Source organism: Mycetomoellerius zeteki, unplaced genomic scaffold (assembly GCF_001594055.1).
Source record: "Mycetomoellerius zeteki isolate Tzet28-1 unplaced genomic scaffold, Tzet1.0 scaffold48, whole genome shotgun sequence".
Taxonomy (NCBI): Eukaryota; Metazoa; Arthropoda; class Insecta; order Hymenoptera; family Formicidae; genus Mycetomoellerius; species Mycetomoellerius zeteki.
In genome coordinates, this window is record NW_017257479.1 from 650638 (window position 1) to 672912 (window position 22275).

At 37.7% G+C, this 22275-nt stretch overlaps 1 protein-coding gene across 8 annotated transcripts in view; it reads left to right on the forward strand.

The window, feature by feature from the left end:
- The window catches only part of pnut (septin 7-like protein pnut), a 44114-nt gene extending 25197 nt beyond the window's left edge, over positions 1-18917 (forward strand). For 7 of the 8 annotated variants that reach the window (XM_018455431.1, XM_018455429.1, XM_018455430.1 and 4 more), the window contains 8 exons: positions 4815-5289; positions 7267-7474; positions 7579-7831; positions 8058-8247; positions 8565-8730; positions 11194-11329; positions 11618-11781; positions 13184-13772. In XM_018455431.1, coding sequence (XP_018310933.1) covers positions 4815-5289; positions 7267-7474; positions 7579-7831; positions 8058-8247; positions 8565-8730; positions 11194-11329; positions 11618-11781; positions 13184-13337 — 1746 coding nt within the window. In that variant the 3' untranslated portion in view covers positions 13338-13772. Of the gene's footprint in view, positions 1-4814; positions 5290-7266; positions 7475-7578; positions 7832-8057; positions 8248-8564; positions 8731-11193; positions 11330-11617; positions 11782-13183; positions 13773-17799 lie in introns of those variants that run through there. The other variant, XM_018455425.1, reaches the window with a different exon arrangement.
- Positions 18918-22275: the final 3358 nt, after the last annotated feature.

Below are 22275 nucleotides of genomic sequence, written 5' to 3' on the forward strand. Positions count from 1 at the left end.
CTTCCGTTTTGCTTTGTGGATACAGAGAAACCGAGATTCCTCAGTGGAGTCGGTTGCCTTTCAGTATTCCATGACGTTTTTATATTTACTCTTTGAATTTTACTTCGCATACTTCCATAAAATTCTCTTATCGCAATTTTAGAGATATTGATTTACCGTACAAGACTTTTTTTTATTTCATCCTATGCATCGCGTTTTACTACAAATATGCAAAGGAGTAGTTATTTTCCTGAACTATATTACGTGTAACTTTTAAGTAAGGTAAAAAAACATGTCAGTTATACGTTCCGGAAAATTTATCAAGATCATAGTTCGTTAACTTCATCATTAATTACAGTTCAACTCTCTTGTCCGCGTTTTTCGTTGTGTCTTCGGATGTGCTCGACGCGAAATCGGGTCATCGTTATTTTACTCTTTTCTCCTTTTTTTTCGTGTGCATTTTTCTCGAAAGACACGGCCGTTCTTCGAAAGGCCCCGCGAGCTTTTTTACTCCCGGAATGATGCTGCATCGCGCGCGGCGGACCGGTTTTCTGTTGTTGTGCATGAATCGTACGGTCCCTCGTCGATTCCCAGAGTCACTTTGTGTACGCGAGAGAGGCAACGCCAAGCGATATAAACTCGCCGTCGCACCCTCCCTAGAGGGGAGTTCCAGTGCACTATGTCATCGTTTCTCGACGGCGAAAAACAATAACTACGAGCGACGTGTGCACAGAGTGGCTCTCTCGCAGTCGCCGAGTCCTGCCTGCGAGCAACTCACGCGAATCAACGCTTTACTCTGGACGTCGAAAGCAAAGTGCAAATAACAATTGTTATATGTAATACTAAGTGCTTTTCAACAAAGAGATACTGAATGGTTTCTAGCAAGAGGCATTGCAGATTACACAGTATAATACACTGAATCGTTACATTCTTGTTGTTTGCCACTGTTAAACGAAGATGAAATGATCACTGTGTTATATGAGTAGGCCTGTTCTTTTTAGTTGAACTTCTTGTACGGTTCAGCTTTTCTCTTTTTCTTTCCAACGTGGAGAGAAAAGGAAGAAACATGAACCGTGCAAGAACTTTAGCTAAAAAGAACAGATCTACTGTTTGTTGCTAGTCTTGCTGGATAACACTAACAATTAACAGTGTAATACAGTGAATTACTTCGTCCTTATTATTTGCCAACGTTTAATAAGGATGAAAATATTCACTATATTACACTGTGTTTCTTATTAGAAAACACCAGCAGATGGCACAATGTAACACAGTGAATTACTTCGTCCTTATTATTTGCCAACGTTTAATAAGGATGAAAATATTCACTATATTACACTGTGTTTCTTATTAGAAAACACCAGCAGTTGGCACAATGTAACACAGTGAATTACTTCGTCCTTGTTGTTTGCCAACGTTTAACAAGAATGAAAAAAATCACTGCATTACACTGTGTTTCTTGTTGGAAAACATCAACAGTTGGCACAATGTAACATAGTGAATTACTTCATCCTTGTTATTTGCCAATGTTTAATAAGGATGAAAATATTCACTATATTACACTGTGTTTCTTATTAGAAAACACCAGCAGTTGGCACAATGTAACACAATGAATTACTTCGTCCTTGTTGTTTGCCAACGTTTAACGAGGATGAAAAGATTCACCGTATTACACTGTGTTTCTTGTTGGAAAACATCAACAGTTGGCACAATGTAACACAATGAATTACTTCGTCCTTGTTGTTTGTCAATGTTTAATAAGGATGAAAATATTCACTATATTACACTGTGTTTCTTATTAGAAAACACCAGCAGTTGGCACAATGTAACACAGTGAATTACTTCGTCCTTGTTGTTTGCCAACGTTTAACGAGGATGAAAAGATTCACCGTATTACACTGTGTTTCTTGTTGGAAAACATCAACAGTTGGCACAATGTAACACAGTGAATTACTTCGTCCTTGTTGTTTGCCAACGTTCAACAAGGATGAAATGATTCACTGCCTTACACTGTGTCATTAGTGTCTCTTGCTGGAAAGCATCCACTGTTGCCTCTTCGAAAGAGACGGATGTAACGAAATCGTCTCTTTCCGGAGTCTATTAAGTACGCTCGTTAAAATTTTTAAAGGAGGAGCGTGAATCTTTGCGACATCGCGTACCGGATTTTTCCAGATTCCGTTCGTATATCGAATGGGTCTAAAGATAGTGGTCGATTCTTATGTCGTTATCTTATCGATTGGCAAACAAAGCACTCATATCTTCAGGACTTTATTTTTATTTGCAGTACAGCCGAGAAAGATTCACTAGATTTTAGAGGTATCGTTCGTTTCAGTAATCCGTGATGGATTTCGCCGGCGGCTGGAGACTTATTCGACCGCAACAAAGTTTGCAGCGCTTTAAACTGCAACACGCTACACTCCATTTGCTCGCCCGCCGCGTTCCCCGTGCACGCGTGAAATGCTTTTAAAGCGCAATCGTTCGTACGTTGACTCGGCGAAACGATTGCACCCGGCGAGGCGTACCGATAAACCGAGGAGTCTTCGCGCATTTTGTGGGCGATCTCTTCTCGTATCTATCGGGATTACGCGCCTCGTATTCAGCACGATAATCCTGCTCGTCTGACTCAGATTTCTTCAGCGTGTGAGATTTCGTTCAAAGGACAAAAAACCTTTCTGTGTGACATTCATTTCTGTCGCTACTTGCTCCGAGATAACGGTTACGAAACTCTGTATTTAAATGAGAATGAAACAGCTGTTTGTTTTATTTTATGGTATCCGCGTGAAATAAACTAAAACGAGAACAAAGGATTTTGTACTAATTATATACGGAAAATTGACTCCCTGTGTAATGAGCTAGTTTTCACATATAATGTAGCTTATAATATGGAGATCAAAAGCTGTCATAAACACTTGATAATGAATTTTTGACTATGGTATATCAAAGGTGCTCTGTGAATACAAGTTTTCAACTTTTGATACACTATAACTATACTACACTTCATTATTTTGTGTCTATGACAGCTTTTGTTTACCACATTATAAGCTACATTTATGTGTGAAAACTAACTCATTTCACCGGGACTCAATTTTTCATATATTATAATTAGTACAAAATCTTTTATTCTCGTTTACATCACGCCGTTGTAAAATAAAACAAACTCCCCTCTAAATACAGAGTTTTATTATAATCGTTACCTCGGAATAAGCGACAAAAATGAACATTGCAATAAATTGCGCGAAATGTAATTTTCCCAGTTAACAACAGCTCGGTAAAAATTCAGATAAACACTGACCAAAGCGAAGGAGCTGTTGAACCGACTGATTCAGGTTCATTAGCGGCAACTCTCTTAATGACGCGATGGAGACGGACGACAGTCTTTTCTCTGTCTTGACCTTACGCACGCTGTGTTTATGAATCGCCACGTGTGTACACAAAGATTATCTGATTCATTCGTATTCCACGATCGGCTCCCAAGTGTAACGGAACGCGCGGCGTGTACCGCGGTTTCCTGTACCCTTATACGATTTGAAACGCTAAACAATCGCCACTTAGACGGCCAATCGCCTTTCCGAATTGCATAAGGCAACTGGAATACTTATTGTTAGAGACACTCAACAGAGAGTTGACTCGGAGATACTTACCGAATTAAATACTTCCGTCATAACAATTTTATCTTCTTTCAACGATTAATTCTCTTTGGTATATAAGTATATTAAAATTGATTAAATTTCCTGTATGTGACGGTGGTAATATTTTTTACAATAAATTCTTTGCAGTACTTTAAGAGCTTATTAGTAGCATTATCAAATTGACAATCAATTGTGATATTATTTGTTTTAATTTATGGTTGTATTTTAAGACCAACAATAAATGACGTACAGTTTATACAATTAAAAGATGTATTTAGAATTTATATTTAAAAATATTATTAGGCACTAAGATCCAGTCTCGACTGTATATTGACCTTTTCCTTACTTATTATTTACTCATTTATTTATTTGTATCAGATATATTAAATAATAAACTTGGAGTATAAGAACCAATACTTCATAAGGAAGCTGTAATCAATGACTACTTTTCCCACAGTCTTGAGAATGGAAACCGCTTCTTTTTCGTGTTCGAAGGCAGTCCATGAAGAAAAGATTGTTCTGTCCCGCTGGTCATTGCGGCAATTTTGCTGTCCTTCGAATAACGGTCGATGTTTAGCACTCCGGCCACTTCCGGCCGGAAGTGTATAAGACTGTGGTATAGCGAAAGCCGCGCTACCGTCGTCGGCTGGCATACAATATCGATCGCTTTTCCACGGCGATGCGATTTTATCGCAGTGCTCTTTCACGAGTTTACCTGCATTTCGCGCATTACGAGCATGTCACGGTCGAAGTAACACGCGGAATCGCGGTATTTGCTGGCAGTTGTATCATGGAACAATGTTGGCCTTTCTCGCGAAGCGGCAAGTCTCGAAATCATAAAACGCAGACACGTCTCGTCCTTGTTCGCACTCAACCGAGTCGGAAATGAAAACGAGGATAATGAAACCATAATTCTATTCTTTAATAATAATAAATTTTGTTTAAATAATTAAACAAAAACGTATATTATAATTACATTTTTTTTATTATTACTAGATTATTATTAGATTATCAAAGAGACTTATCTTTGGCTTCAACTCGGAAAATGCTTAATCCATGATAAAACTTGATGGGAATTTTGAATGATAATTTTGCTATATAAATATTTATTGGCTATATTATTAAATTGCTCAAATTCTAGAGGAATTCAAACGCCCGATAAACGCGATAGACATAAAAAAAATTAATGATTATTCTCTTTTTTTACAGATCCAGACGAAGCGTGAGCTGTTTTTCAAAGGTGATGGCACGGGGATAATCTCGTCACCGTCAGTGCCATCGGTACCGCCACCGCAGCCACCGACGCAGACCCCTGGATCTCAGATGAACAATTCGGTGGCGAACGCCACGACAGCCAGTAGCCTCACGTCTCCTAACACGGCGCCAGTGTATTCGAGCGGGGCCCTGACCGGGGTCAACGCAAAGTCGCGGCTACCGTCCACGCCGGTGACAACGGCGATCACGAATGATGCCTCGGAAGATAGCAACAGGCGCGAGTCGGCACGTACCGCGATCTCTTCCAAGGAGGACAGTAACAAGGAGACCAGTCTGCTGCACCATGCGCGACCTACGCTGCCCACCAAGCCCAAGGAGCTCGACGGCTACGTCGGCTTCGTGAATCTCCCTAACCAGGTGTACAGGAAAGCCGTAAAGAAGGGCTTCGAATTCACGCTCATGGTCGTAGGTCGGTAATAGTTCGTAATGAAAATTGGGACAAGTCGTTTGCACGATTAAATTATTTTGACACGAATTGTACAAGTAACGGTAACCATTTTTTTAACTCGTAAACGCCTTTCCAACATACTTGACTTTTTTTTCTAATGTTTTTCCCATTGCTCATAACTTTTATTAATAAAGATACATACATTTGTTTGATACCGTTACGTTCCTTAATGTCTGATTGAAAAAACATTGTTTAATTCATTTTTATAAAAGTTATAAGAGTAATTGAATTATGTTGGATATGTCATACTCAAGTACGTTGTTCAGCGTTTAAGGGCTAATATAAATAATTGTTGTTAATATATTAGAATTAATATAAATTCGTTATTTTGAAATAATTCAGTTGTAACCTACTATTAAGAAACTGCCATTTCGAGAGATAAATCAATGAATATTTGCGTTTATATAAAATATGGAAACGTGCATGAGCATTTTCTTAGAGCAACGCCGAATCGATAAGGAGTAACCGCGGCGCCCATGGAAGCGCCACAAAGTCTATTGTCGAGGTCGAATTTCTGTTTGCGGTGAGAAACGCGATCTCACTTCACGGGGGCTGGACATTAAAATGCCCATTATGCGGCAGCGGAAGAACAACGGTCGTCTGTCTCGCGAGAGCTGGACCGGGTAGAGGACAAAGGGATCCGTTTCTTCGGTAGTTGCAGCGGTATTCCCATTTCGTCGGGAATATCATCTCGCGATGCAACCTCCCATCTGCCGAGCACGTGCGAGTTCTTCTCTTTCTCTTTCGTTTGCTTCTTTCCTCGCTTGTTGGATCAAGGCTGTCGCCGAGGTTCAGCGGTTCTCACACGCGAGGATGCTCATCCGCAGAACACGTTCGATTTCGACCTTCGTCGACCGTCGTATCCTCTCTCTACGTTGACCTCGGTCATTATTTATTATGAATTACCGTGATGCATACTCGAAACAGCCAATTTGCGGTAATAACGCATCGCGTAGCGACTTTGCGACTTCGCCGATTGAAAAAGGCTATAAATTGTTAATTGCCAGCCTGTGTTTTTTCTCTCTGCTTAGATTTATTACTTAGCTCCGGTTTTCTTAACTGCAGGACGGAGCAGTATAATTGAAGGCTCTTAACGTATGGATGTCATATTTGTTTAATTATCTATATTCCTTATGACGAATGCTTATGATAAATGCTTTCATAAAATTAAATTATGTTGATCTGGAAATATGTACGCAACATTGGCATGGAAAACACTTTTAGAATTCAGCTGAGAGTTCGAGGAGGAGGTGGTAACAAATGTGCTGACTAAAGTGCTGTCGATCTTAAACGAAGCGCAGTATAAGCGGAGCCGTTCCTCCGTAAATAGAGAACACACACAATTCAAGAGCTTACCCTTGGCTGAAGGCGTAGGCGCGGCACTTCGCCTGGTTCAAGGTTTGCGCATTAAGAGGTCACGGCATCATTCATTTCGTCTCATTATATTTCGGACACCGTCATCGAATTTATTTGACCGCGAATCCATTGGATGCGAAACATTCTAGAAACGTCGACCGTAAATATTTGGACTGAGATTAATGATCGTTATGACGGGATATTTAATGGCTAGGAAGTTGTTCTTAAGAATTAAACAGTTCTTTTTGCATATAGAAAGTATTTATGAAACAATATTCAAAAGAATATATTTGAAAAGAAGTCATTCAATTGAAATATTTTAACTAAAATAGTGCACGATTAAAATATTTTTTAGAATATTCCTATAATTAGAACTGTAAACTATACGTTTTCGCAAATGTTTAATCAAATTATTTTAGTAATTAAAATACGTATTCTACTATAATTGTACAATTCGTGTTAAACTCTTATTGTTTATTCAATTCGTCGTGTTATTTAATTTTTAAAAAAGTCCCACAAATTAAATTATCTCAAGATTACATATATCTATCAAAACATACTAAGTTTTTAATATTTTTATAGGGGAGTCCGGTCTCGGCAAATCCACCTTGATCAACTCCATGTTCCTGGCAGACATATATAGTGTCGAATATCCCGGACCCAGCCTCAGGATAAAAAAAACAGTTGCCGTGGAGACTAGCAAAGTGCTGTTGAAGGAGAAGGGAGTAAATCTCACCCTCACGGTCGTCGATACGCCTGGTTTCGGTGACGCTGTGGACAACAGTAACTGGTAATAATCTGACGAAGCAGTTGAAAGCTTCCGATTAAATTCCACATGTATTCGTTTTTGGACTTCTACAACTTATTTGAATCACGCCTTTTGTTTTTATTCAGTTGGGTGCCAGTAATAGACTACATCGAGTCGAAATACGAGGAATTCCTCAACGCAGAATCCCGCGTGACGAGACGGCAGATCCCAGACAGTCGAGTGCATTGCTGTCTCTACTTCGTCGCGCCCTCCGGTCACGGATTGAAGCCGCTTGACGTGGAGTTCATGCAGCGTCTCCACGACAAAGTTAATATCATACCTGTTATTGCCAAGGCGGACACCATGACGCCGGATGAATGCGCACACTTCAAGAAACAGGTACGATTTATCTATTTATAATATACTACAATTTTAAAGAAAAAGAAAAGAATTTGCTTTTTACTGAAAAATAGAGGAAACATAACAGAAATGTAATCTTTAAGAAACTTTTTCTCATATAAATCTCCTATAAAAATAATAAAATATGTAATAGCAATCCGGTGAATCTGGACTTGTTTGGATATTTTTTTTTCTAAATTATTTATATCATTGTTTCGTTTTCCAGATCTTGAACGAAATTGCGCAACACAAAATAAAGATCTACGAGTTCCCGGAGGTCGAAGAAGAAGAGGACGCCAAACTCCATAAATTATTAAGGGACAGAGTGCCATTCGCAGTCGTGGGAGCAAATACAGTTATTGAACATGACGGGAAGAAAATACGAGGAAGAAAATATCCATGGGGAATTGCAGAAGGTATATATGGATCATTGAATCGAAATGATTGCGTGAAATTTTATCGCTAAACAAAAGTTATCATTTAATTAACTAAAAAACTAGAGTCAAGCTGGTTTTTATGTTTTGAAGTTTTTTGTTTAGCTATACTTAATTTTATTTCTGGTATATTTTTGCGTATTTTTACATTGTTTATATTAATATAAAATAAATAGTATGTAAAATAGTAGATGAGTAAGGTCATTTGAATCTTAGAAATGTGATTAATGCATATTTTTCCTCTATGCAAACTATGTATCGTTTTTTATAATTCATTCCTATTTAATTTCTTTGCGTAGTCGAGAATCTGGAACATTGCGACTTTATTGCGCTCCGAAACATGGTAGTAAGGACGCACGTGCAGGATTTAAAAGACGTGACGAACAACGTACACTACGAGAACTTCAGATGTCGCACCTTGGCCGGTCTAGGCGTAGACGGCAAACCGACAAAGGCTTCGAATAAGTAAGTATATCCGTACGATTTCTCTTCATACATTTGATTACTATACTAGAATAGTTTTGTCGAAAAGTAGATATGTCTTTTCTTATCGAAATAGACAAATCGAGCGTCATAATTAATAGAAAAGGTTAATAGAAAAGAAAAAATAGATTAATAGAAAAAAGTATCTAAATTATTCGTCTCCTTAAATTAATTCGATCCTTCATCGCTAGAATCAAATGATAAAAACTGCAGTCTCGAAAACATCTCTTAATATAACAGATTTAGTCTCATGCGCATAATGCGGCTCAATTTATTAATTCACCTGCCCCAGTGGCGCAATATTAATATTATTGCCGGATGTGATAAAGATGACAGGACAACTACTTATCTCCTTTAGTCGAGTCCGCTGTTACGACGCTCGCTTTTTCTATTCGAAACACGAGCAAGGTTGTTTGTTTCGTTGAGTTTGATTTGAGCACGCGGTGTGTATCTCGGCGAAGCACTCGACTGTGTATGCGTGATCGTTTATTTCGAGCTTCAGTATCACCAATAATATAACGCTGTGGTTCTTGCGAGTCGATTGCGTGTACTGTACGAAACATGCTTGTACCACACGGTGTGTTTCTGTCTTTCCATTCTTTTTTATGGTCCTGAAGAAAATTCAGAGAAAGGTTGTGCATGCAAACTATCGAAGGCCCCAGTGACTCGCGTTCGAATTACCTTAGTGTATCTCGATCGCGAGCGGGATCTGTATCCGTAGACTAGACACGAGAACGCTGCCGAGGGAGCGGGAGGAACGGACCAACCAACCCTTCGACAGCGTGTCGCCCGTGCGAATTTTAATGTTGAATTTCTTATTGGTCAGTTTGTGCCCTCCAGGAGTGATGAACAGTTTCATGACGGTGTGGTAAGTCCTTTAATAAGGCTCAAAAAGATATACTATGGTTTTGTGTGCACAAGCCTTGTCGAGTTTCGAGACTATCCCTATAATCTTTCAATCTGGGAGGATTCACTGTGCAGAGTATCACAAAATTAAAAGCGGAAAAATTAATAAAAGACAATTTAATGAACAAGACTCCATACGTCCTAAATCCGTAATTTAATTGGTTTTCAAGGCAAATAACTCAATTGAAATATTAGTTTAATTATTTCAGCTTGTAATTTATATAAGTCACGTATTTTCTTTCGACTCTGTATTTTTGCTGCATTATATATATAATTTCAAAATTAAGATGCATGTTGTTTGATTTATTTATTGCGAGAGATCGTTCAAATGCTTACATTTGATATGCTCAGTGAACCCTCCGCAATAATACTTGATGCAAATTATTTGTACGCTGTTTAAAAAGAGAATAACTGAAAATTAGATTTCCCATATTGAACGTAACACAATTTAGATTTGCTTGATGCCTTTTTATTTATGTGAGTTTACTTTTGCATTAGTAGCACAAACAAGTAGTTCTCTTACAAAAAGAGGAAGCGTATCTACTTACTTTTTTTTTGTAGTATTTTTTATAACACCTATAAATGTGTTGTGGCTTTTATGTAAGAGCTCTGATTTGCATCGCGTATAAAAAACAATTGATATTACAAATCGATGATAAGAATATATTAGTGATTTATAAAATGTTCTCGTATTATATTATGAACTCTGATATAGATATAAAATCGTGATATAGATATAAAATCATGTATTTCTGCATTGTGATGATATGTTGCACAAATATCACAACAAATGTCCGGAATATAATCGGATCTCGTGGAATTGGAGCAATGTTTAATTGTAATGATACAGTAATGCACCAATTATCATCTGTAATTTGCGTAACATCGTTTTGATGCAAATCCGAGCTCTAGTTAGTTTAGTCCAACTGATTACGATCCCAAAGCACTTATAAGCTTATTACCGATGAATTGGCTATTCTATCGTGCTATTACTAAGAATAATTTTTCTATTGTTATTTTTTAGATATCTCTCGCGATAAAAAATACATTTATGGAAAATATGTGTGTCTCTGTTTCTCGGAATATTCGTCATACCGGACACGTAACTTTTCCACGATGTCGCCACGTCTGTTAATATGATCTACTCTTATCTCTTTGCAACATTACGTAATTATTTACTCATAATAATCCGCCAATTTATGTTAGTTGTGTTAATAATTATTTCTATATTAAAATATACAATACTATATGTATCTAATTGTATTCATTAATTAAGAATTTTTATAATCTTTCTTGAAGGATCGAAAGTTTATCTTTAGAATACAAAAAAAATGAAATTCCGAATTGCATGCAAAGAGCTAACGAGATTTCATACGGGATATTAAATAGTAGTGCGCTCAATATTAGCTATGTGCCGAGCTATGTGCCGAGGGCACCTGAATGTCACACGCGTCATTCTGTATCTGTATTTCGACGATACGATATTCGGTATTCCATCGGTTCATACATTTTAGTTTGAATTTATTTGAATCTTTTTAGGAATCCGTTGGCGCAGTTGGAAGAAGAGAAACGTGAACATGATAACAAGATGAAGAAAATGGAAACGGAGATGGAGCAAGTTTTCGAAATGAAAGTTCGCGAAAAGAGGCAGAAGTTGAAGGATTCCGAGACGGATGTAAGTGAAGTATGCCATCGATGTTATCTTTTTTTTTATTTTGAGATTTAAGTCAAGATTGGTAAAAATTCGTTCAGATTATCCGACCATTAGATATATTACTGATTATTTAATTGAGAATAAATTTAGCATTTAAGAAATTAATTCCTTATTCAAGGTCCTTTTTTGCTCTGACATAAAATTATTCTCAATCGACGCGAATTTTTGTCTTACGTGTTTTTACATTGTTCGGTGAAACGTAATTGTCTGAGTAGTACTAACTTCGAGATACGGGAACTCCGTAAATAGTTGCAGAGAAGGCACGAACAAATGCGACGCTCGTTGGAGCAGCAAGTGCGGGAATTGGAGGAGAAGAGACGAGCGTTCGAGGCGGAGAAAACTGCTTGGGAGCAGCAGACCGGACACAGTATTGAAGAATTGCGTAGACGCAGCTTAGAAGCGAATTCGAAAGAGTAAGTAGCATCGACGAAAACGACAAGATAAGGTGTTACGTTTTTTGCATTCTCATACGTTTATGTTTCCGTTGTGTCTCAAGAAAGATATATCGTTATTTTTCGCACGAAATTTTTTTGTTAGAAACGTCTTTATATATTTTTTTATTTTTATATTCAGCTTATTCTGTTTTTTTAAAATTTTTTTTTAATTTTAAATCTCTAACCCGATTGCGAACGATGTACGAAGCATTTATATATCGCTTGATGCTTAGCCGCTGGTGATTTAGTATGGTTCTCGGAGTTGTTTAGACATCCGGTTTGTGACTGGCGCAAAAAGCATTCGGCGCAATTAGAGTCTGACGCAGCTTAATAGCTTTCTTGTACACTATGTTCTGCCATCGTATCTTCTTCCGGCTACAGAGATCGTTTATCAAAAATGGAGTCTAGTTTGCCGTGGCGAAATCATAATGGGATCACATTACGGAAGCTATATTTAGTATCATTGAATAAAATTTCATAAATTAAGACTGTAATACTTCACTTTAAATGAACTTAAAATAGCTTTAGTTTAAGAGTCTTTTTTGAAGTAAAATATTTTTATCAAAAAGTCGGAGAGAAATTCATAGATAAAGGAAAGATACGGTAGTAAGTACATATTGTATAATATAGATTTTGCTCTCGCTATAGTATTTCGTAGTCGCTACGTGTTTAGACTTTGATGTGCAATTTGATAGTTGTTACACCGCAATACATTCCATTCACGCTTGACATTTAAGATCCTTTACATCCCGATCACTTTTACGAAGCTTGCACTAATAACGGAATAATAATTATTATCGATTCAACTTTAAGATTATCATCGCTGAACGAATTTTATTTTACAGTTTATATTCACGTCGTATTGTCCGCACATGTATTATGACTTCCATTCGTATCATTATCGCGAATTTAGCGCTGAATGAGGCTGTTTAATTTTAACTTATAATTAAAGACATTATATTATTATTAAATGTGTAATATTAGACGTTAAGCATTTCTTTTTAATCCAGGCAATATAATTGTTATTTAAAAGACGTCGAAAGGCGTTCGAGAAACATTTTTCTTTAGGATATTAATTGGGTCGACAAGCACATTCAACGCTAAATCGCCACCGACGTTTGTTGCATCGTTCCCGCGAAATCCGAAAGAGAAAACGGAAAACTTATCGTGCAAAGAACGTCGGCGGTGCTTTCCAGGGCACCGTTTAGTGTCCCGTTGATCTAAACGCGCGGGTACACGTAGATTTAAGTCCGCGCGCGTTTTTTTTTATATTCGAGATGCAGAAAAAATTCGCTTGCTATCGGATGTACATTCGCAAAAAAAGTCCAGTTTGTTTGTCTCTCTTGTGTGTATACCATATCGGGGTATCCTCCTGATCTAGGACGGGATCGATGTCCTCCGAGGGATCTGGAGGCGGCGGGGGTACGTTGAGGGGGTCCCGAGGGATAAGCAGCCTCCTTCGTCGTCACACCAGTTTCAAATCACCTCAAGAGAGCCCCGCACAGATACAGCTTGTCGTACAGCATCCTGATTAATAGAGACCGTCTCCCAGACCGCTCTCGCTCGCTAGCGAGATCCGCTCCGAGATTGCCGCGCCAACCGCTCCTCGTGCTCGACCATTGTCAACCCTTATCCAGAGATTGCCCTCTTTTAATAGCGACAGTATCACTCGACGAATATTCCCTTGGACTGACAGGAGTGGGAATCAAAATAATTTAGATTAGTCAGTGGCTCAAATCAAAATAGTAAGGAAAGGAAGTCCTTTATTTTCGAAAACGTTACACGCGATATCGATCGCCTGAATAAGGGTTGAAAGGTGGTCTTATCATACTCGAGAAGAGTAAGTGCTGCCTATCTCAACCATTTGTCAACGTTACTTACATTAATTTTACAACATTGTCAGCGTTTGTCTTAGCAATGATTAATAGCGAATTCATTTAGATGCATCCATTGCGTGCTGGTGTACATAAAGCCGTATAGATTGACGTAAAAGATGTGTTTAATATGAATATAAAAACGGTTATATTGCGAAATTGTTAATACTTTATTATGTTGTTGAACAAAATATGTATTTTATAATATTTGCACTTTACTTTTATATTCAGATTAAATCAATATATTTTACTATGCATCAGTGTACATTAATGCATCCAAACGAATTTGATATAAAGCAGAAATCTCTCTCTTAAATTATTTTTCAAGTGATTATTACCTTTGATTTGTTACCAGTTTATTTTCGTCTTTTCACTCCAAATTTTTAACAGAACTATCAAATTAATTTTTTCAGCTGTTATATGAATTTTTTTGTTTAGTGATTCAATCAATCTTTCGATAAGGACTCTTTGAATTTTAAATAGACCTGAAAGTATAACGGTTTTGTATACCGCTTGTTGCGATAAGCTGCACTTACTCGACACGCGTGTGCGTGCGTTCATTAACCCATTCGATACATATCGTAATCCAAAGTGACTGTACATTTCTTGCGTCCCGTAAAGGCATCGCACGACACGAGACATGCGTTTACAAGCGTGATTCAGTGAATCTCTGTTTGCTATTTTCTACTCTCGATTCTTATCTCCTCGCATTCACTTCACTCGTCAACGAGTTTCATTCGCGCGTTAATTAATCGTTATGTCAACGATCTCTCGTCGGGAGACATTGCGTACGTTTAACGTTAATTAAATCCGAGGAAAGTAGGAGTGGAGTATCCTGGAAGACATGGAAATCGCGCGGCAGACGGTTGCATTCTTGGAAGTTGAACTCAGTTTCTTGTGCTATGCGAATATTTAATTAGCGAGTATCTCTAACCGGGCGTCCGTTCAACATACATTTGCCGAATTAAGTTTTAAGGAGCATTTTAGCTTAATGCTAAAATGCAAGTCATATAATGCAAGTCTTATTTCGATGGAAGTTCAAGTCGATACTTAATCGCGTTGGAGTATCTCATTAGAAGTAAATTAATTGCAAGAACGAGAAATACCGCAAATTGAAAGAAACTTGTCATTGAAGGTTCAAGTTAAGAAAGTTTCGGCCTAGAAAGTTAAGAAAGTTCCGTTGCTAAGTCGAATTCTGTTTCAAATTTCCTACACGACTAGATTCCTTCGTTGTGAATTACGTATTTCACGCAATGTACATCTCAAGCGCGATTCGTTACTCGCACACGCGAATCTCGTGCGTCATTTTCTCGGCGCGAATGTGGAGTCTCGGGCTTTTGCGCTCCGGTAAATCGCGGTCTGGGCGATATGCAGCGCACACGACTTATTAAGTCTATATATATATATATATATATAAAGCGATATGTACATTTAGCAACGTATTTTTGGCACTTCAACTTTGATAAACTTCGAGATTGTATGTAAAGAGGCGCAAAATTGTATGTCATTCATCTTCGAGCAAGAGCGTCATTTTTTGTACTCATGACCAACATGTTTTACACACATACATGTACACGCGCACACTTTAACCCTTTACCGCATCGCGTGCCATAATCGATCTCTCCTATTCTCCCTGTCGACAGTGTGGTTGCCGCATCACACATCCGTGTCACGTTCGTTCCCGATCATACTTAGGTATTCGTGACGCTATTTGTTGGAATGTTCTCGAATTGTTGATGCTAGCAAAAGCGCGGCCGTATTGTTGTTCACGACGAACGGGCTGTACACGTTTCTTGCATATTCCCAACTTTTGCCAGGTCAATATTTCACGAATTATCATGGCGTGGCAAAGGTAAGTTGACCCGTCTGTCGAGAGCACAGTAGAAACGTTATGAGAATTGCAAAGCTTTTGGAAAAGCTTTTCCCTCTTCCTCTAAGAGAGGCTTATTCTTTTTCCATACTTCAGTACCTAGATTCTGTAACTCTTAATGATGTCGGTACATTGTCGTTGCGCAGGTATTATACATAGTAAAAAACCTATACTGAAATGAAAGAAAAAGTCAAAAGATGAACCGTGCAAGAAGTTCCTGGTCTCTAAAATCTTTGGAATGGAATCTAATTCTGAAGAGTGAAATCTCACTCTTAAAAATTGACAATTGAGCCACTTTTTTCAACACTGGCTCATTTGTCACTTTCTGTCACTCTTTAGAATTAGATTCTACTCCAAAGAATTTAGAGGGTGGGGTATGAAAAAAGAACAGGCCTACAGACTCGTCTCTCGAAAAGTCGCGAGAGAAGTTCAACGTTCGACGAATATTTTTATCATCAAAAAAAAAAACGTCCCGATCACGAGAGACACGCGGTAAAGGGTTGATATAAACGGCCATCTCGTAAGTTCGCGGTTTGTAAAGTCTCAAGTCGATTGTAAACTCTCAGCAAGCTGTCGGTGTCTCATATGTTTTTACTCTTATACATTCGTTTCCTGTTTATCGTTCGCGATTGCCTAAAAGTACACGCTCGTAATTTAGATCGCTCGCACACGATTGACTGACGTTTTATTTCGTCGATCTAACGAGACTCTCCGAATAGCGGAGGATCGATCCCAAAGAGAGGAAGCAGAGACAGCTTGGTAGAGGATATAACCGCCTATTACTAATAATCACTCGCAAATTATACATTGTTAATTTCGTAATTGATAATCTTTTTTTATCTCTCGCAAATAAACGCAATGCTTACCTAAAACCGTTACTAACCGTTTTCAATCCTCGTTACGATTATTTAGCTTGTCGAAACGTTTGCGACGCGGCGAAGGAAAATTGCGACTGTGATTCTCGCAATAGGACTTCAAAAGAGAAAGTAAATGATTAAACGTTTTTAAAAAATGTGGAAATCCGTGAAAAACGAACGCAATTTTCCTTTGTCGTTTTTTGTTATGTTTCATAGTCTGCCATGTGCATATAATGTTTTTACAGTTTTATATCATTTTTATATCAGTTTTATATCGTCATTTTAGATCCGGTTTTTTATACAGTTGATTTTTTCATAAAACATTTCACATCAAATTGAACTTTGAATCAAAGCGAATAAATAACGGATTTTCAAACAGAACGTCTTTCTAAATTTACTCGCATTTTTTTCGCCTCGTTCTTTTCTTTCATTTTCCCTCGAGAGACTTTTATTTAAAATGACGATGCTCTCGATGTGTATATGTACCTGCAGTTTTATATAAAACGTTGAAGAGTTCAAATATCGTAAAATACAAACGACTTCGTATCTTTGTATCCGCGGAAAAGACGAACATGATATTTGCCGCGGAAGAGAGTTAAACAAAAGTCGGAAGCAACGAAGCACGAAATGGAAACGCGAAACTTGATTTCTGGATACACACGTAAGATCAGCATGTTGCTCCCTGGTCGCGAACAGAGGATGGGTTCGAAGCATGGTTTTCGCATGAATAGATTTTTCATTCGCAAGATATTTATTTTGCATTACAGTCTGCGAACCGGCGATAACAATAGGCATAACAATTTTTCATAACGGTATGTTACGAATCGCGTCTCGCTCTAGAAATTTTTGTTGAGACTGTCGACGTTTTCGGATCTCGATTTTCTGCATTTTTCTAGGATGTTTGTAGCGCAAATACAAGGCATTAAATAAACAAATTTTTTCCGCGAAATCTAAGGTAGGGTTATGTAAAGAGAAAAGAATAAATTTTCTTATACAATACGAAGAGAAATGTATTAAATAACATCTGTATATAATCATATTATTTTTGAACATTTTAAAATATTCATTATCATGCGAATTTCTCACGTAATTATGAAAAAAGCGCAATTTGATAAGAATTAGTGTAGTAATTGTCATGCATAGATCAGCGTTCCTGTGTTTCAAATTATTCTTTTTGCTAATTAAATTTAACTTTCTGATATCATATAAACGGAGATAATCGAGGACGAAAGTTCTTGCTCCAGACTTCATCAAGATCACTTCCTCTTTCGTCCTCACTCTCTTCATCGAACATCCCGTGTCACGTATATGCCGATTATCAAAAAGCGTCGATCGGTGTACAACTAGTATTTGCGCGATGCAAACAATAATCTTGATATGAAAATTCTCCTTTCAGGGCTGTTGACGGTAAAGATAAGAAGAACAAGAAGAAGGGCCTCTTTTAATCGCGTCGATCGGCAAGAAACAGTCAGCAAGAAAGAGAGCAGGCAGGAACAACCTGATTTCGGCGTGGTTGTCGCACTTTTAGCCACGTTATTTACCGATGATATATTGACGACGAACACGAGTTAGGTAGTTTCGATCAACGTAGGCTCGATTCACGAGTGATGCCCAGGGATCCTCGATTGGAAAAACCAATGATCTGGTCATATTCTTGGCGAACACAGGATTATATGATCTTGAACGTAAGATTGATTGGTTGCGAACCAGCTGCGGTATCCACGTTGATACGAATCGTCCTGAGCATCGAGATTCACGTGAATGTTTCATTGTTCGCGATACCTGATTCGTGCGAAACTACAGGAAGAAAGAAAGAGAACGTTTTGCTACGATAGAGTGCATCTGCCTGCGCTCTTTCGCGTTTCCTATCTGGTATCCGAGAGGAAAGAGAAGGAAGAGAAAACTGGAGATGTGCACAATCATCCTTTCATGCTCATCAACGTTCAACCGCGATCATCATTTATTTCATGATAACAACTGTACAAAAAGAAACCCACGTAGACATAATTTTTTGGAGAACGTAACTTTCGTACTTTCCTCGGCGCGAGTTAGCTCCGTTTAAGCTTATGTATCTTTCTGCGTAACGAGAGCGTCATGTTCGCCGCCCTCCGCCGATTATGATTACACGTTAGTTTTATGACTGGACAAAGTTCGAGGATAATCGCCATATCATTATCGCGCAATTAGGGCAATAGATCGTCTTGCATTTCAAGTACAGAGACGAGAGCATTGGATACTTCCGCCGAATATGATGAATTTGATCACTTTGGTGTTGTTAAATTATAATCTTGCAAGTGTGTAACTGGAATCCATACTTTTCTTTCTGAATTATCCGCTCTTCTGAGCTTCATTAAAAACTTCATTAAAAAGCAAGTCATCATGAAGTTATAATTTTATTTGTATGTAGAATATACAAATGAAATTATATGAAGATATTTTAAGTATTTTAGGTATCTTTGTTTTCTTGGTGACTGAATTCTTTTTGGAAATATCAAGGCATTAATAGTTATCAAGTTACGTACAAAAATCTCAAAAAATGTTCATATATTCAGGGATATAACATTTTTTGAATTAATTTATTAAGAGAATTTTGTAAAATTTAGTAAAATATTGAAATTCAGACGTTAAAAAATTATACAAAGATTATATAAATATATATGACATGTGAAGACTTATTAAGTATTATTATGTGGCTGATTTTATACAAACAAGAAATTTACAATTAATTAAAAAAATTCTGATGGATCAATCTTTAATAAGTCGAAGAAAATTAGCTTGTAAGAAAAAAATCATTGAAATATACTTTTTATTGTATTATTATGCGAATAGCATCTCCTATCGGAGAGGGAGGCTGAACATGATATCGCACAAAAACAGCGGCCATATATTAAATATTATATAAATATATATATTTATGTATAAATAAAGAGCGAAAGGAAGCGTAAATGTAAGTCTAATTCATGTACATGTACACGTAAGTCACGCCTTGCGACAGGCGCGAAAGAACGATTATGATAAGAACGGATCATTGTATAAATAATAAATCTAGATGTGTTAGACTATCGCGATTCGAGACGGTGCGCTTTTTCTTCCTTTTTCTTGCATCGAGATCGCTTGAACTTTTTTCTTTACCACGGCTGAAGTGTTGCTTCCTGAACAATAATTTCAAAATAATTACAGCTTTAGGGCTAATTGTGGCAGATCAGTACAACGTCGACAACGCAAACAAAGAGTATTGTAATTGCAATTTTTTAGGATTATTATTAAAACTATTTATATTATAAGTTCCTTCACGAAAATTTCTTTATTTCTTAATCACAGTAGGCCGTTGAAAAAATATAGAACTGAGCGGATTAAATATCTGTTTACAATATCTCTTTAGGACGTATTACTGATAAAAGAAACGTTGAGAAATGTTCGGAAACACTTAAAAATGCAGTTGCAAATTATCGATGTGCCGTCGATATTTAAGATGGTAAATGTTTACACTCGCGCCGTCTGGAATCCGTCCATGTCGATATGTTTAGGAGATAAGATAATTAAGTTACTTCTGTGCCAAGACGAGCGAGGGAGTGAGCATTTTGTAACGCTGTAGCGGTCTTTTTGATTACCGCGAGATGAAGCACACGGTATTATCCCCGGGAAGATTATTTAATTAGGTACGTTTGAAAGGTTCAGGAGTAACCCATTTATCAATTTCTCGACGGATGTTTCGAAAAATCCGAGAGTAGTCGATTTCCTTAACGATTTGGCGTATCTGACGACACGTAATTTATTATTCGATCTCATTAAAAATCTGTTCTTTCTAGTTGCACTTCCTAATACTACTTGTGTTTTCTTCTTTTTCTCCGTGGAATGCAAATATATTTGTTTCGCATTGAATAACGTAAAAAATAAAAAAAAAAAGAATTGTGACTCGAAGGAACAGATCAACGAAACGATATCGAGGCCAGTAAAAATTGTCTTTCGACGATTATCTATTAGTTTCTCAGTAACGTGTTCTATTTTACCGCGCTATGCTTCCCCCGTTTCCTTCATCTCACGGGGGGGTAGGGAAACGAGCGTACGCCACATTCCTATTTTGTACGCATTTTTCTAATTAAGTTCGCCGACTCGAGCGCGTTTAACCAATCTCCCGTTCGCATCTGACGCGCGTAATTGAACGATCGAGAGCAAACAATCGCGTTTAGTACCAGCGGGAATTCAAAATACGAGCCTGAGAGATGCGAGAACGCCCCGAGAGACGTCTAAGAGATAGGAAGAACAATGTCGCTTTCTGGATGTCTTTATTCATCTCTTGGAGATTCGCACTGTTGACTGGAGCATCGCCAGGATCCGCGAGGCGGATTCTAAGAATCCGTGTACTTTTGGAGTTTGGAATCCAAGAAAGCTAAAACTTTGGGGTCCATCTGAACATTCTGAAAATGGAATTCAAGGATCTAGAATCAAATTGGAAGAGATTCAACGTTGCAAGAATCGAAGAATAAGAGAGATAAGATTCTCATGCATGTTTCTTTCAGATATTTCGTATCGCCAAGTCGCGAAGGATCAAAAGGCTCAAATAATTTCACGATATTGTACAGGGCGTTCCAAGTTAAACTCAATGAACGTACGCTATTTAAACGATTTGTACGAGTCCGATTTGAAAAGTTTTTAGAAAATCGGAACTTGTTGCTAAAAGAGGGCCATCGTAACGATAACAACACAATTGAATATCCATGTTATTTGATTACAATGATCAATATTCAATTTTATAAAATCTCAATGAATTAAACTTCGTTAAATACCACGCTTCATTTTCAAATCCGATCAGTTTTGATACTTTCTATTCAATGGCGTATTCTCCCAAAAGTTTCACCTGGAAAGTCTTGTTGTCGCTTTGCAGGTCTTGGCGAGGACAGGCAGTCGATTGTACTTAATTATCGCACAAATTGTCGCCTGATCGCGCTTCTTTTTGCAGCCGCGCCGAGGACGACGTCGACCCGGACGGGAGAGGAACCTCGTTTAGGACCGCGGGGGGAGGGGGGGCTATCGATAGACTATGTGTATCTCTATGGATGATGCTTGTAATACGGTTTTAAATGGTTACTCATAAGGTCATCGCGATTGCGTTCGCTTCGGGACGGGTTGAAGGATGGGAAGGAATTAAGAGAGTGACGTGGGTAGAGAGAGTGACGAGGGGAGGTAGATAGATGAAACAAATTATATATTTTGCCGTGCCAGACGAAAACGAAAGCTGCCGCTGCTAATCGTAGACCAGTTGTAATAACGACACACTATTGTATCGCGACGAACACCTTAGAATATGTATCCAAGTAAATTATATATAAAATCATATAAAACAACCAGGGTGGTCATCCATTTCGCATCTCCGCGAGCCTTTCCACTGATCCCACATAGTACAATGATAGTCCGATCAATTCTTATAGGAGAATTTTCTATCGGACTTTGAGTTTTCCAGTCAGCAAGAAAGATGCTCGATAATAAGATAAGAATTTTGTGGTCACGAGAGTTTCACGCCGAATGTGTCTGTTATTGCCAACAGAGTCCGATTACTATATCTTTTTTATCGAAACACATTCATTTTAAGGACGTATAAACCCTACAAGCGCAAAATGTTCCTAGAATGTTACATGAATATTATTAAAAAAAATTAAAATAATGTTATAATATTTCAAAAATATAAATATTTTTTTAATATTACAGGAGTATTCTATAGAGGTTATATGTCCACTTATATAATAAACCTAGGTATTATATTTTAATATTCCTGAAACATTATTAAAATATTAATAAATATTAATTATTTTTAATTTTGTGCAATTTGAATTCACAATCCAGTAACGAAAAGTTCTTATCAGTCTATGCTGCA